The sequence below is a fragment of the Haematobia irritans genome, chromosome 3, assembly GCF_050003625.1.
Source record: "Haematobia irritans isolate KBUSLIRL chromosome 3, ASM5000362v1, whole genome shotgun sequence".
NCBI classification, from domain to species: domain Eukaryota; kingdom Metazoa; phylum Arthropoda; class Insecta; order Diptera; family Muscidae; genus Haematobia; species Haematobia irritans.
The window spans coordinates 173,690,740-173,707,039 of record NC_134399.1 but is presented as its reverse complement, the minus strand read 5'-3'; the positions used below and the strand labels follow the sequence as shown (position 1 = coordinate 173,707,039).

The window sequence follows — 16,300 nt, the reverse complement described above, 5'->3', positions numbered from 1 at the left end:
GAACCAATTTTTGCATGTTCATTGGAGACCATATGTTAACACCATGTACCAAATTTCAGCCGGATCGGATGAAATTTGCTTCTCTTAGAGGCTCCGCAAGCCAAATCGGGGGATCGGTTTATATGGGGGCTAAATATAATTATGGACCGATGTGGACCAATTTTTGCATGGTTGTTAGAGACCATATACCAATACCATGTACGAAATTTCAGCCGGATCGGATGAAATTTGCTTCTCTTAGAGGATCGGCAAGTCAAATTTGGAGGTCCGTTTATACGTAAAAGTGGACTGATATGGTCCATTTGCAATACCATCCGACCTACATCAATAACAACTACTTGTGCAAAGTTTCAAGTCGATAGCTTGTTTCGTTCGGAAGTTAGCGTGATTTCAACAGACGGACGGACGGACGGACAGACATGCTCAGATCGACTCAGAATTTCACCACGACCCAGAATATATATACTTTATGGGGTCTCAGAGCAATATTTCGATGTGTTACAAACGGAATGACAAAGTTAATATACCCCCCCCCCCCCCATCATGTGGTTGAGGGTATACAAATCGGGAGATCGGTCTGTATGGGGCTATACCAAAACATGGACCGATAGGCAAGATTTTCGGCACACTTTTTTATGGTCCTAAAATACCTCCAGATTTTCAATTTTCAGGCAAATCGGATAGTAAATACAGTTTCTAGAAGCCCAAGAAGTAAAATCGGGAGATCGGTCTATATGGGGGCTATACCAAAACATGGACCGATAGGAAACATTTTCGGCACACTTTTTATGGTTATAAAATACCTCTAGATTTTCAATTTTAGGCAAATCGGATAGAAAATACAGTTTCTAGAAGCCCAAGACCCCAAATCGGGAAGCTGGTTTATATGGGGACTATATCAAAACTTGGACCGATATAGCCCATCATCGAACTTGACTTGTAGACAAAAGACAAAATTTGAGCACAATTGTTTTATTATTGAAGACTGTAGCGTGATTACAATAGACAGACAGCCAGACTGACAGACTAACAGACAGACAAACATGCTTATATCGTCTTAGAATTTCTCCCTGATCAAGAATATATATACTTTATATAGACGGAAATCGATATTTCGATGTGTTATAAACGGAATGACAAACTTATTATACTTCCATCACCTTTCTCTGGTGGTGTGTATAAAAAACAGGGTTTTATATTCCATAGACTGAAATTAGGTACACAGGAAAACTTTTCAGAACATTTTTTCCAATAAAAGTCCTAATTGAGTTTTAAAAAATATTCAATTAAAAATTTAATTGATTCAACAATTGTTTGATTGATTTTTTAATTGAAACAAAAATCAATCACAAAAATTACTTCGATCAATTAATTTTTTAACTGATACTATCATTTCTGTGATTAAAGACATTTCAATTAAAAAATTAATTGGATCGTGATAGAATCAGATTTTTTTGTGTGTAATTTGTAATTATATTTATTGGTCTTTTGTTTTGTAAAGGATACAATCAAATTTTAATAAGAAATTCTCAAGACGAGAATTTATTGCCTTAATATTAGTATTATACAGCATCACAAGTTTAATTTTTAATTGTATATAGTGTGTAAACGTTCATTGTGCCGTAAACACAATTATCGAAGGGCCTATAAATATCCCAGCAAAAAAAGCGTCGCCAAAAAAGTAATGAAAATGTTTTTTTTTTTTTATCCGGAAGTGGTGCAAAATTGACGCAGAAGCGATGAATTTAACATGGACTTGTCATAGGATGGAAGTCCTCCATTTCAATAGCCGTTGCACTCAATTTGCATCACTTCTTCATGGGTGATCCGAATTCAATGTTTTGGATGTGTATTGGCAAATTGTATGATATTTTGCCAAATAATAAAATTTTAAAATTTTTTATGATTTTTAATGGATTTTAACACTTGTCTGAAACATTTTACCTCAAATATTTTCAAAATTTTTTTTTTTTTGAATTTTTGTTAAACCCCTAAAGAATACTACAATTATTAATGGTAAGATTATCACAAGTTTTCACAAACTTTTGTGAAATTTATTCTACAAAAGATATTGGAAAAATATTTATTTACCTATTGGTAAATAAATCCCACTCTCTTTATAATCCCTAACAATTACAATAGCTTTAAAACTGTCAACTCAACACTTAACAACACAAAATAATCTCAAGTAATAGAATCATTCCTTTGCATAACACTACGAACTTTTTAAAAGCAACTAATCTCTAAATAAAATTTATTTTGTAGAGAACGTTGTCTCCATAACAAATGAAGTGAAGTGTTCCTTTCGATGATTCGTGACATAAATCAAAAAGTCAACAAAAATCGTTTTTAACTACCCCAAAAAATGAAAAAGAAATAAAACCATCTAAAATTTTTAACAGCTGCCACCTTGCAACAAATATGGCGTGTCATCAGTTTTTCTAGCCTTTTGTCTTCCCCGCTCAAGGTGCCATCAATTTTTTTATAAGAAAAACAAAATATACCTTAGATAAGCATTGAATGAGGAATTAATGGAAACAAAAGAGAAATGCCTCTGGCATGGGCGGCCTATGCATACAGTTTGATGAGGCTTGATTTAAATGCGAAAGAGAAGTGAAAAATAACAATTTTGTGGCATCAGGAAAATATAGACAAAACATCAGGGATAAGTCACCGCAACCTCCCATCTAACGCGGTCACGCTTCATACTCTCGCCCACATACATACGCTTGCAACTACATATACATACATCCCCTTACAAACGTGATTTTTTGATAATAAATTCCATTGTGTTTGTGTGTGTGTGTGTGAGTGAAGTGAGGTGAGGTGGCTTTTCACACTCCCCCATAAGAAGGATATATTCACCAAGGAAGGGATATGTTTAATTCGAAAATGACATCTTGTTAACGCCATATTGTTGTAAGTAAAATGGGCCCATACGAAAAGTAAATAAGAGACGGGTTACTCTCGTTAGATTGTGACTACCATCAATAAGTCATACATTTCTCTTCCCACATACATACCGTTCATTTTCAAGTGGGGTGTTTAATTTCATCCCCCTCTCATAAAATTCGTATACCTCACTCAGAAGCAGAAGCACACACACACATATACATACATGTATATGTGTGAATAACGAAGTCATGGTGTCATGTCTTTTTTTTTTTGTGCTTCTCCTTCTTTTCTCTTTTTTTTTTCTTTGTTCCTTTTTCAAAAATGTGTCACGTAAATTGTCATAACAAAACGTTCGCAAGGCATGAGATGAGGGTGTTGAGTATCTCCTACCGCATTTTCAAGGAATGAGTAATATTAAAAAAACAAAAAGTTTCAATAAAAGTTAACACCATATGGCTTTGAGATATCCTGATGGATGAGAATATGTTTGACTGGAATGCGCCAATTGTTATTAATAGCAAACCCTGCTTTTCGAATCAATAATAAAAATTTATTTTGAGTCATAGAAATATTGCAAAAACATCTGTTGTTTGAACTTACCTGTAAATTTGGTGGACAATGATCTAGTAATTCTAGCATGTGTTTAATATTTTGTGCATCTTGTATGACAAAATTTAGTTCCATATCAAATTCACCCCCAACGAGCTGTAAATAGAAAAGAAGAAAAATTAACATTTAATGGCAGTTCATTTATTTAGATATTGAGAAAATAAGAGCTAATATTCAGTTTGTTGTCAAAAATGTTTTTTTGTTTTTAATTTTCTTAAAGAACCTCCGCTACCCAGCAAAAAAATTTGGAAGTTGTTCCAAAGGCACAACATTAAAAGAACTTCCAAAAATGTCCCCCCCAAAGATGTTCTCTATTTTAATTACACAGGAAGTTCTTTTAATACAATTTTTTATAACTCGTTTTTTTTTAATTTTTAATGGGTTACTTTAACTTTTGTTATTTCAAATAGATTAAAAACAGTGTAAGAATTAATAAAATAACAGGTTGGCTGATCCATTGATGGCCCCCGGTCTGACACATATATGGCATCGCTAGTATTAAATGCATATTATTTTCATTATAGTACCATCCTTCAAATGATTCGTATCAAAATTTGACGTCTCTAAGTCAATTAGTTTGTGAGATAGAGCGTCTTTTGTGAAGCAACTTTTCTTATTGTGAAAAAAATGGAAAAAAGGAATTTCGTGTTTTGATAAAATACTGTTTTCGGAAGGGAAAAAATACAGTGGAAGCAAAAACTTGGCTTGATAATGAGTTTCCGGACTCTGCCCCAGGGAAATCAACAATAATTGATTGGTATGCAAAATTCAAGCGTGGTGAAATGAGCACGGAGGACGGTGAACGCAGTGCACGCCCGAAAGAAGTGGTTACCGACGAAAACATCAAAAAAATCCACAAAATGATTTTGAATGACCGTAAAATGAAGTTGATCGAGATAGCAGAGGTCTTAAAGATATCAAAGGAACGTGTTGGTCATGTCATTCATCAATATTTGGATATGCGGAAGCTCTGGGTGCCGCGAGAGCTCACATTTGACCAAAAACAACAACGTGTTGATGATTCAGAGCGGTGTTTGCAGCTGTTAACTCGTAATACATCCGAGTTTTTCCGTCGATATGTGACAATGGACGAAACATGGCTCCATCACTACACTCCTGAGTCCAATCGACAGTCGGCTGAGTGGACAGCGACCGGTGAACCGTCTCCGAAGCGTGGAAAGACTCAAAAGTCCGCTGGCAAAGTAATGGCATCTGTTTTTTGGGATGCGCATGGAATAATTTTTATCGATTATCTTGAGAAGGGAAAAACCATCAACAGTGACTATTATATGGCGTTATTGGAGTGGTCGAAATCGCGGCAAAACGGACCCATATGAAGAATAAAAAGACAACGCACCGTGCCACAAGTCATTGAGAACGATGGCAAAGATTCATGAATTGGGCTTCGAATTGCTTCCTCACGCACCGTATTCTCCAGATCTGGCCCCAGCAACTTTTTCTTGTTATCAGACCTCAAACGGATGCTCGCAGGGAAAAAATTTGGCTGCAATGAAGAGGTGATCTCCGAAACAGAGGCCTATTTTGAGGCAAAACCGAAGGAGTACTACCAAAATGGTATCAAAAAATTGGAAGGTCGTTATAATCGTTGTATCGCTCTTGAAGGAAACTATGTTGAATAATAAAAACGAATTTTGACAAAAAAAGTGTTTTTTTACTTAATTAATTAATTGTATATAGCCCCCATATAAACCGACCCCAATATTTCACTTCTGTATTTCGTTTACCGCGCAAAAATGCATACCGATCAAAAACTGATTTAAATAGGTTTTTAATCTACCTTTTTTACCTAATATATACACCGTATGGACAAACTTCCAATTCAGAAGACGATGTTAAGAAGTTTTAAGATACCTTTCAATCGGCAAGTATTACTAAAACCCAAGTAATTCGATTGTGGATGACAGTCTTTAATACAAGTTTCTACGCAATCCATGGTGGAGGGTACATAAGATTCGGCCTGGCCGAACTTACGGCGTATATACTTGTTTTTTTTTTGTTGAGATTTTTTCTTAGAAATTTTAAGATAAAGGCATTCAAAAAATTTATATCAAATCAGGTTATCCTTATTATATTTGGATACTTTATATCCTAAAACACGATTTTTTTGAAAATTTGCTATCTATCTATTTTTTTCTATTTTTTTATATCTATTTTTTTTTTTTTGTTTTTTTTGAAGCTTATGACATATGTAATTATACACGATTATTCGTCATCTCAATACCTTCCATTTAAGTACCAATAACGATATAATCGAGCATTTCTAACACGAAATATAATATGCTTAGTGAAAAAAGAGCGAAAAACTAACGGGATATCTCAAAAACTGTTTCATAAAAAAATTTTAATTTTTTTTCAAATTCAGCAGATCAAAATACATAAGAAAAGTCACATATCATCAAATGCGCATTTTCAGTGTAAACTAGTGTTATTTGTTGAAATTTTAGATCATATTAAATATATACACTTATAATAAAAATTCTTTAAAATGCTTTCATATCTATTTGCATAGCATATTCTATTTTAATTTAATTTTTCCAAAAATTTCCAACATCCAATTCAATATAGATGTTATAGTACAATATTCTGATTCTTATATACTACGTCTAATGATATTGACATTAAATATTTGCTGAGGAGCATATGTTTGTTTTCTAGTCCACTTCAAGATGATACACTTCAAAAGAATATTTATTTTTGAAAATTTAATATACAGTTTAGAGCTAGCAAATGAAAGAAAATTTTAAATGTAAATAACAAATATTTCATATAAAGCAAAATGCAAAAAAAAAAACGTAAGAAAAAAGCATCATCAACATACACAATGTGCGTACGAAGAACATTTATACATTTAAGGGGAGCGAGAGAGAGAGAGAATAGTTATCAAAAGAAATCCAAATGCAAACATAAACTGTAAATATATAATGACAAAAAAATGATGATAAATGCATATAAAAACAACTATGTTATATTCAAAGACTCTTAATGCAAGTCCTTGGGATTTACGTACTATATAGACAGCAACGGTAGTTTTAGCAGCAACAACAACATAGTTGTCCAGCCATATGTGGCACAAAGTCAACATCACACAGATGCAGTACCATAATTCTTCATTGAATTGCGAAATATGTGGTAAAGCATATCTCTGAGAGATGATATGACGGCGATGATAATCCAAACATTCATATTTATAAGCCATATTTGTATGTGTTGTCATATGAAAAAGAAGACACACACACACACAAGCTTATACACAGTGCATACATATTTATATAGCTTCCAAGCCACTACTTAGAAAATGTGGTAGTTATTATTTTTTTAGCTGGCCAAAGACAATCTAGCTTCGAAAATTTACATTTATGCTTGTGTGAACTGTTAGCATAACATGAGGGGATTCATTCTCACACTCTTCTCTCCCATTGAGATAAAAATCATTGGTGAGAAAGATGAAAGACAAATAATTACTCAAAATTCTCAAAGGGTATTTCTTGTGTGTGTGTGTGTATTTAACATGCGTTTGTTTGTGTTGTTGGTGTATATTTTGTTGTTTAGATAAGCTTTCATAATTATAAACAAAATATGCTTTTAGTGGTTTTGTGTAAAAAGAAACCTCTTTGGCAAGTTTACAAAACACACACTCACGCACACACTCTGTCACATACACAATGTGTAAATCATGATATATGAGAGGGCGGTTGGTTGATGGTGAAAGATAATACATGGTATTTGGCTAGAGAATGACTACAATTACCTTAACACAGTCCGTTTATAGACAATAACGTGTGCACGTTTAGAGAGTGTTATAATGGACTATGCAACAGTTGCTAAATCTTTGTGAGATTTAATGTGGTTCGAGGGGTTTGAATCCTCTTAACTATGTTTCAAGCCTCTATACTAGGTTGGTGCCTGAAAGTATGTAATATTCACACATTTACAAAGACTAAACTTTGACGAACTGAGAGGACAGTTATCAAAAATTCAAAAATGTGAACTAATATATCTTGTTTCTCTTTGCCAGAAAGTGTCTCACTTTTTCAAACTAAGTACACAGAAAAAAAATTTCGGTAGTTAAACTAAAGCCACCGTGGTGCAATGGTTAGCATGTCCGCCTTAAATACACAAGGTCGTGGGTTCGATTCCTGCTTCGACCGAACACCAAAAAGTTTTTCAGCCGTGGATTATCCCATCTCAGTAATGCTGGTGACATTTCTGAAGGTTTAAAAGCTTCTCTAAGTAGTTTCACTGCAATGTGGAACGCCGTTCGGACTCGGCTATAAAAAGGAGGTCCCTTGTCATTGAGTTTAACATGGAATCAGGCAGCACTCAGTGATAAGAGAGAAGTTCACCAATGTGCACGCAAAAAAATAATTCTTTCCTCCCAAACGAAATTTTAGACAAACAAAGTTCGTTTCTCATTTGCTTTTCGCTGTAAGGAAGTGTATTTGGGAGAAAAGTATATACTTTTTGTGATAAACGTTTATTCTTTTCCAGGATGTAAAAACAATTTTATAAAGACAAACAAAAAAAACATTGTTTTCTTGCTAATTGCATTTTCCCTCACATCTTTCTCACATCCACGATGTTTTTTAGTTCTTAACACCTTTTCCTGTAATACCAACAATGTAGAAGAAATTATACGATTTTATAAATTTTTAAAATTTTTCTTACCTTTCGCCTGGACGGAGAATCGAACTGCGGACCATGCACTTTGTAAGCCAACACACTAACCACTGGGCTATGTACCTGTTATGGTCATCAATAGATAAATATCCATATAAGTTATATTTATATTGCATAGCTTGCGGCGCCCACGAACCGAATAAACAAAGTTTATTTAACAGAAGCAAACATTTAGTTTGTCACCGTGGTGCAGTGGTTGCTACGTCCGACTTGCATGCCAAGGGTCGCGGGTTCGATCCCTGCTTCGACCAAAGTTTTTTTTTTGTTTTTGTTTTTTTTTTTTTTTTTACATATATTCCAGTTATGTTCGGAAGATTCCGAAAAAATGTTCAACATTCCATTGCAGTATATTAAATTTTGAACTGTAAAATGTGTCTTATTAAAGACCTAAAGTGAGAAAAGAACAGTGTTTGATATAAACGAAATGCACTGTGTTGTTGTTTCAAAAATAACTTTTTTTTTTGAAAAAATAAAAATTTTGTAACAAACGAATTTTTTTTGGTGATAAAAGTTTAAAATTTTGGAAGCAATTCAAAAAACTCTAACAAAAGAAAAACGTTTTCGGTACACGTTTTCCAAACGTTTTTTTTTTTCTTTGCGTGTGGTATCACAATGGACTGAATAGTCTAAGTGAGCCTGATACACCGGGCTGTCACATAACTTAACCTAAAGCTAAATTTAAATTATTTTTATTGTAAAAAATTATTTGCTAGTTGTTAAATTTTATTATTTTTTCGAAATTTTCCACAGCCCAATGAAATTTGCATTTTTTTAAGATTGACTCAATCATTTTATAAACTAAATGTTGGTATAATGTTCAATAACCCTGCATATTAGCAGCTGAACATTTTCGTGCGATTCCCAACAATAGTAAGAATGAACTACTGTATGGTTAAAATGGTCATGATTTGGCGCCAATGATTTGCCTAGAAAAAACAAGTATATACGGCCGTAAGTTCGGCCAGGCCGAAGCTTATGTACCCTCCACCATGGATTGCGTAGAAACTTCTACTGAAGACTGTCATCCACAATCGAATTACTTGGGTTGCGGTAACACTTGCCGATGGCAAGGTATCTTAAAACTTCCTAACACCCTAATATATACCACATAGTCCATACGTGGTATATATTAAACTAAAAAAGACCGATTAAATACGTATATAATTAAGTTTAAAGTTTCTATAGAAATAAAATTTTGACAACATTTTCTATAGAAGTAAAATTTGGAAAAAAATTTCTATAGAAATAAAATTTGGATAAAATTTTCTATAGAAATAAAATTCTGACAAAATTTTCTATAGAAATAAAGTTTTGACAAAACTTTCTATAGAAATAAAATTTTGACAAAATGTTCTATAGAAATAAAATTTTGACAAAATTTTCTATAGAAATAAAATGTTGACAAAATTTTCTGTAGAAATAACATTTTGACAATGTTTTCTATAAAAATAAAATTTTGGTAGATTATTTTTGGCTCGAGTGGCAACCATGATTATGAACCGATAAGGACCAATTTTTGCGTAATTAGGGATCGCCTATATACAACTATAGACCGATGTGGACCAATTTTGTCATGGTTATTAGCGGCCTTATACTAACACCACGTTGCAAATTTCAACCGGATCGGATGAATTTTGCTCCTCTAAGAGGGTCCGGAGATCAAATCTGGGGAACGGTTTATATGGGGGCTATATATAATTTTGGACCGATATGGACCACTTCTTGCGTGTTTGTTGGAGACCACATTCTAACACCACATTCCAAATTTCAACCGGATCGGATGAATTTTGCTCCTCCAAGAGGCTCCGGAGGACAAATCTGGGGATCGATTTATATGGGGGCTATATATAATAATGGACCGATATGGACCAATTCTTGCATGGTTGTTAGAGACCATATACCAACACAACGTTGCAAATTTCAACTGGATCTGATGCATTTTGCTCCTCTAAGAGGCTCCGGAGGTCAAATCTGGGAATCGGTTTATATGGGGGCTATATATAATTATGGGCCGATGTGAACCAATTTTTGCATGGTCATTACAGAACACATACCAATGAAATTTGGATGAAATTTGCTTCTCTTAGAGGCTCCGCAAGCCAAATCGAGGGATCGGTTTATATGGGGGCTATATATAATTATGGACCGATATGGACCAATTTTTGCATGGTTGTTAGAGACCATGTACTAACACCATGTACCAAATTTCAGCCGGATCGGATGAAATTTGTTTCTCGTAGAGCAATCGAAAGCCAATTTTCCGTTTATATGGGGGCTATACGTAAAAGTGCACCGATATGGCCCATTTTCAATAACATCCGACCTACATCAATAACAACTACTTGTGCCAAGTTTCAAGTCGATAGCTTGTTTCGTTCAGAAGTTAGCGTGATTTCAACAGACGGACGGACATGCTCAGATCGACTCAGAATTTCACCACGACCCAGAATATATATACTTTATGGGGTCTTAGAGCAATATTTCGATGTGTTACAAACGGAATGACAAAGTTAATATACCCCCATCCTATGGTGGAGGGTATAAAAAAAATCGCTACTGTAAAATATACCCTAAACACAATTTGCCTCAAGCATATATATTTGCACGATTGGTCCAAACAAAATATTGTTTATATTATTCAAATGTATTATGTTTCACCTTAGGGCATACACTGGTAGAAAAAAATTTTAATGAAATGTTTTTTTGTGTGGATATATTTTTAAGGCGCCAAGTGGTTACTTCCATTATTTTACTTGCAGCTTACTCTCTAGGTCTCTCTAAACACATATATATTTATAGGCTATTTCTAAATTAATATATGTTTGCATCTAAGCATATTATATTTACAAACATTTTATGTCCCAAACATGTTATGCTGGTTTATGAACATTATATGCTTGCACTTAAAAATATTATGTTAAAAAATTTGAGTTCCAAACAGTACAGTACAGACCTTACCACCCATCGGAAGCTTTCTAGAAAATCCAACATAGTATAGGAATCCCCACTTCTTATATTAGTATGCAAAATAATGAGTCCAACTCGTATAAAAAAAATGTCAATTCCTTATTTATTAACATGTACATACTTGACATTCAATTAACACACTGATTATTACATTTTGTCACTGCTTTAACTCGATATCAGATATTCCAATGCTGTTAGTTAGAAGCCATACATCTGTGATATTTTCGAGCAAGTGGTCTTTCCCGGGTAATTATTATAAATGCCAATTAATGTCATTAACATGACTACCTACACGCATTAAATGAAATCCAATTGAATTGTCATTAATTTGACAATGAAATTCAATATTGCATCCTTATAATTAAAAATTAATGACATTCTGTGTATGTAACATGCGTTCGCCAATAACAATAATGTAAAAAACAAAAAAAAAACAATATTCTGAAATTTTAATTTTGTTACTAAAAATAATTGAGGGCATTGAGATGGTAGGTAATGGAATAATAAAATTCAACTGTGTCCATTTGCATCTGGCAGACGGTGGTTTAAACACAACAAAATTATATTCACATAAAGACATGGATATACAATACTGCATCATGTAGCGCATGGTAAATTTTATTTATTCTGTAATATTAAACGATATTGTCGAAAATCAAATTGAATCATTAGGCTATTTAAAATTGAATTACTATAGCTGTATATAAATTGTCAATAAATTTTAATAACAATTTACTTTTAGGTTTAAAAATGCTATAGGGCATATTTGTATTTTATACCCTAAATCAGTAACGCAAAAAAAGTGTCCCAAAGAGTAAAGCAAAATTTTTCTTGAACATACCGATTTGGTGGGAAATCAAATCAGAAGATATGTTGTTAAAAGTGTTGGCGTAGTCAGTTTTAATAATATAGCCAGTGATCAAAACCGGTGGACAAAATCCAATGCCTCAATTTTTTTCCAATAGAAACGAGATTTGAATTCCCAGCCAAGCACTAAAGATGCAAAAACGACTTGATGACAATTTGTTAATGATTTTGTAGGTAAAATAGACCACTTTATTGGCTATTTCCCTGCCCTGTACTAAATGTTTTGTATTGTATATACTTTGCCTAAGACGATATAAATTTATGAAATATTCCAATATTAATTAAAATTTATAATTAATATTCACTAAAATTATTTATTAGTTAAATAAACATAAAAGGCATTTCATAACACATCGGAGCAAATATTCTGCAGTTTATGAGGCATATAAATAAATAAATAAACTGTAACACTATGTCGTGCAACAGACATAAAAGCATTGGTCTCCATATAGATGGGTCGATTGTAAGCTCAATTCAATATATGAGAGTAGGCCGATAGTACTTAGTCTCAAAACTAAGAATAATTATTATGGGAAATTGGCGAGTTATATTCATATAAATATTGGGGGACCTATGTGGATATGATTATTTCTCAAAATTAGTCTCTTTTGATGTAACACATCGGAGCAAATATTCTGCAGTTTATGAGGCATATAAATAAATTCTAACACTATGTCGTGCAAGACATAAGAGCATTGGTCTCCATACAGATGGGTCGATTGTAAGCCCAATTCAATATATGAGATTAGGCCGATAGTACTTAGTCTCAAAACTAAGAATAATTATTATGGGAAATTGGCGAGTTATATTCATATATAAATATTGGGGGACCTATGTGGATATGATTATATCTCAAAATTAGTCTCTTTTGATGTAGATTTACATAAATATAATGAGATATAGTGATTTAAAGTCGGATCGAGGAATGTATATATTTGACCAGTTACATGACCCAAAGAGTAATCTCAACTGCAATTCAGAAAATTACGACAGATGGAGCTGCAAATCGAAAATATCGCAGTTGCAATCATTTAACCCTCTCATGCCCAATGTTGCCAATAGGAAATATTGTGCTTATTTATATGCTTCTATGTCCCGTTATTTTGATTTGTTTGACATGCGATTGTGACGAACCAGGATACCACGGACTTTGATTTAGTTTTTCATTTCATGTGTGTGTCAAGAATAAAATATTTAGCGCATAAAAATTTTAGATCCCGGTATTTGAATTCGGACATTAGAGGGTTAACATTAAATGCGTTACTTGTTTAGCAAACTCGAAACCATATATTTTCCGTTTCGTTTTTTGTAATAATATATAATTTAAAGCGGCCATCTATTTTGCCATTCGCTGAATGGCACTTCAAAGATATTTTAGAGACAACAAAATTCTTTTCATTATCAATTATTTCATTTAACATGAAACACTATGTTCATATAAAAATAAAATTCAGCATTTTACTGTAATGTATCTAATATTCTTAAGTTCAATATACACATACACGCACAGAAAAACTATGTTTGGACATGGTTGCCGCATCCATTTAATGCTTATCTAGAGCATGTAATTGCCGCGAAAACCATGTATTTTGTCTTTGTAAAAATAGTTTTCGTGCGGAGAAAAATGTATGGTGGCAATAAGCATTTGAATGGTTCTCAAATACCGCAAACATGTTCTATCATTTAAATGATAGAATTTGAGACCATTAAATGGTCGGAAAAATCATGTACATGACCATTCAATTTTTTTACTTTTTTACAGGGAAAAAAGTATTTTTATAGGTTAAGTATAGACATGTCTAGAACCATTACATGGCCATAAAGACTATTTACATTTTTTCGTGACCATTTAATTTTTTAACTTTTTTGCAGCGAAAAGAATTTTATAAAAACATTGAGCAGGTACACACGATTTTCATTTTGAGCGTCAGTCGTGTGTTGATTGTTTCTAGGAATGGACGGAGAATACGGATTTACTGTGTTTTGTGTTAATTTATTTATTCAGAAGTGGCACGTGGTTTTATGTGAACACAAAAAAGGAAAGTGTAATTGAAAAAATGTACCTGTTTTTTGTTCTGCATTTTGCTATATGGTATCATTTATTTTTATTTGCAGTTAAATGATGTCTGCGTTTGTACATTTGATGCGCACGATGTAAATATGGAATAATTACTTATTGTTGAAATTGAAATAAAATAGAGTGTGTAAAAATATATGATGTTTGCTTGAACGGCATTATAAATACAAATAAACAATGAATTAGTTTATAAATAAATAAAAACAAACAAATAAAGTTAATTTTGTGTTTTCTTTTCTCAAGTGGCGTCCTTTTTTCGACGATGAAAAAAGTTTTTTTCATAAAGATCAAAACATTTTAGGTTGTGACCATGTTCTTTTAACTAGGAGAAAAACATTTTTAATGAATACCATAACATTTTAAATCGTGACCATTGTCTTTTCATTCAAACAAAATTCTTTTTATCAATATAATAACATTTTAGATGAGGACAATTACATTTTTCTTAGAACCATGTTCACTGAGCCAACATGGTTGCAGGTTAAAATGTTACATGGTCGCCGCAAAAATAGCTCCTATCATATTATTTTGCTCTTCGAATATGATTGTGACAATCATGTTTCTTCTCTGCGTGTAAATATACTTAAATATTTCCATTTAATCTGACAGGCAATTTTCAATAATATACGTATCTTCTCCATTATACCAAACCAATAAACAGGCAATCATAAATGTTCTTGCAAACATTACCTGCTGACATCCTGTAAAGAATTTAATTAAGCCCAGAGAAGCTTATTAAATATCAAAACACAGTCAAATACACACGCACACACAACACAATAGACGCCCACCTATGTACGCATTTAGTAAAGCCAAATGCCAACAACACCTGGGGAGAATATTACTGGTATGTATATATAAATGTAAAGCAATAATGTGACGACGATAGTGATGCTAATAGTAGGACAATTACTAACAGAATGTAAATCATATAGAAAAGATTTAACATTAATTTCTAACAGACTAAGTTACTGAATAAATATGAGAGAGAGAGAGAGAGGGAGATCAAATAACTGTATGTGGGAGTGAGTAACTGTAAGAGGGTGTATTAATGCAAACATTTGTGAGTTTGTTTTATTGTCTTTTTCTAAAGTGGATCTTTATCAGGGTTGATAATGTTGACACTTTTGTGCTTTTTTTTTTTTTGATACATTTCCACTGCCAAAAGCACCGTGGCACGACCGCAAGCCATTTGGTACTTTTTCATCACAATTACTCTATATAGAGTTATTCTGCCCTAAATGTGAACGTTTCTCAGATATCAACTCAACTCTAAAAATTATAAATAGAGGACATTGAAGAAATAAAGATATTCCAAAATGAGGATATTTTAGTTTTTATTACAGGATCTCAACATTTCTGAGAGGAACACTGTCTATACCACATTCGTCCGCAAATGTGAAACGTAATTTTTTTCCACCACATAGTGTATATATTTGAAACGCCCAGAAGGAGACGAAATATACACATGGTGTCTTTAGCAATAATGCTTAGAGCTGGCCCTTGAGTCGGTTGCAAAAGAATTCTACAAAAAATGTCAAATTTTTTACTGTTTTGTAGACTGGTAGAATTCTTAATGCTGGTGTCATTTCTGAGGGTTTCAAAGCTTCTCTAAGTGGTTTCACTGCAATGTGGAACGCCGTTCGACCTCGGCTGTAAAAAGGAGGTCCCTTGTCATTGAGCTTAACATGGAATCGGGCAGCACTCGGTGATAAGAGAGAAGTTCACCAATGTGGTATCACAATGGACTGAATAGTCTAAGTGAGCCTGATACATCGGGCAGCCACCTAAACTAACCTTTTGCAAAATTTTCTATGGAAAAAAAATTTGTCAAAATTTTCTATCAAAATGAAATTTTGACAAAATTTTCTATAGAAATAAAAATTTAATAAAATTTTCTATAAAAATAAAATTTTGACATAATTTTTCGTAGAAATAAAATTTTGACATAATTTTCTATAGAAATAAAATTTTGGGAAAATGTACTATAGATTTTGAGACAATTTTGAGACAAAACTATAAAATTTTGAGACAATTTTCTATAGAAATAAAATTTGGAGAAAATTTACTATAGAAATAAAATTTTGAGAAAATTTACTATACAAATAAAATTTTGAGAAAATTTACAATAGAAATAAAACTTTGAGAAAATTTTCTATAGAAATAAAATTTTGAGAAAAGTTATTA

At 32.8% G+C, this 16,300-nt stretch overlaps 1 protein-coding gene across 8 annotated transcripts in view; it reads right to left on the bottom strand.

The window, feature by feature from the left end:
* Positions 1 to 16,300, bottom strand: part of rg (A kinase anchor protein rugose) — a 373,937-nt gene that overhangs the window by 268,257 nt on the left and 89,380 nt on the right. For all 8 annotated transcript variants that reach the window (XM_075298736.1, XM_075298738.1, XM_075298737.1 and 5 more), the window contains exon 2: positions 3,496 to 3,600. In XM_075298736.1, coding sequence (XP_075154851.1) covers positions 3,496 to 3,600 — 105 coding nt within the window. The remainder of the gene's footprint in view (positions 1 to 3,495; positions 3,601 to 16,300) is intronic.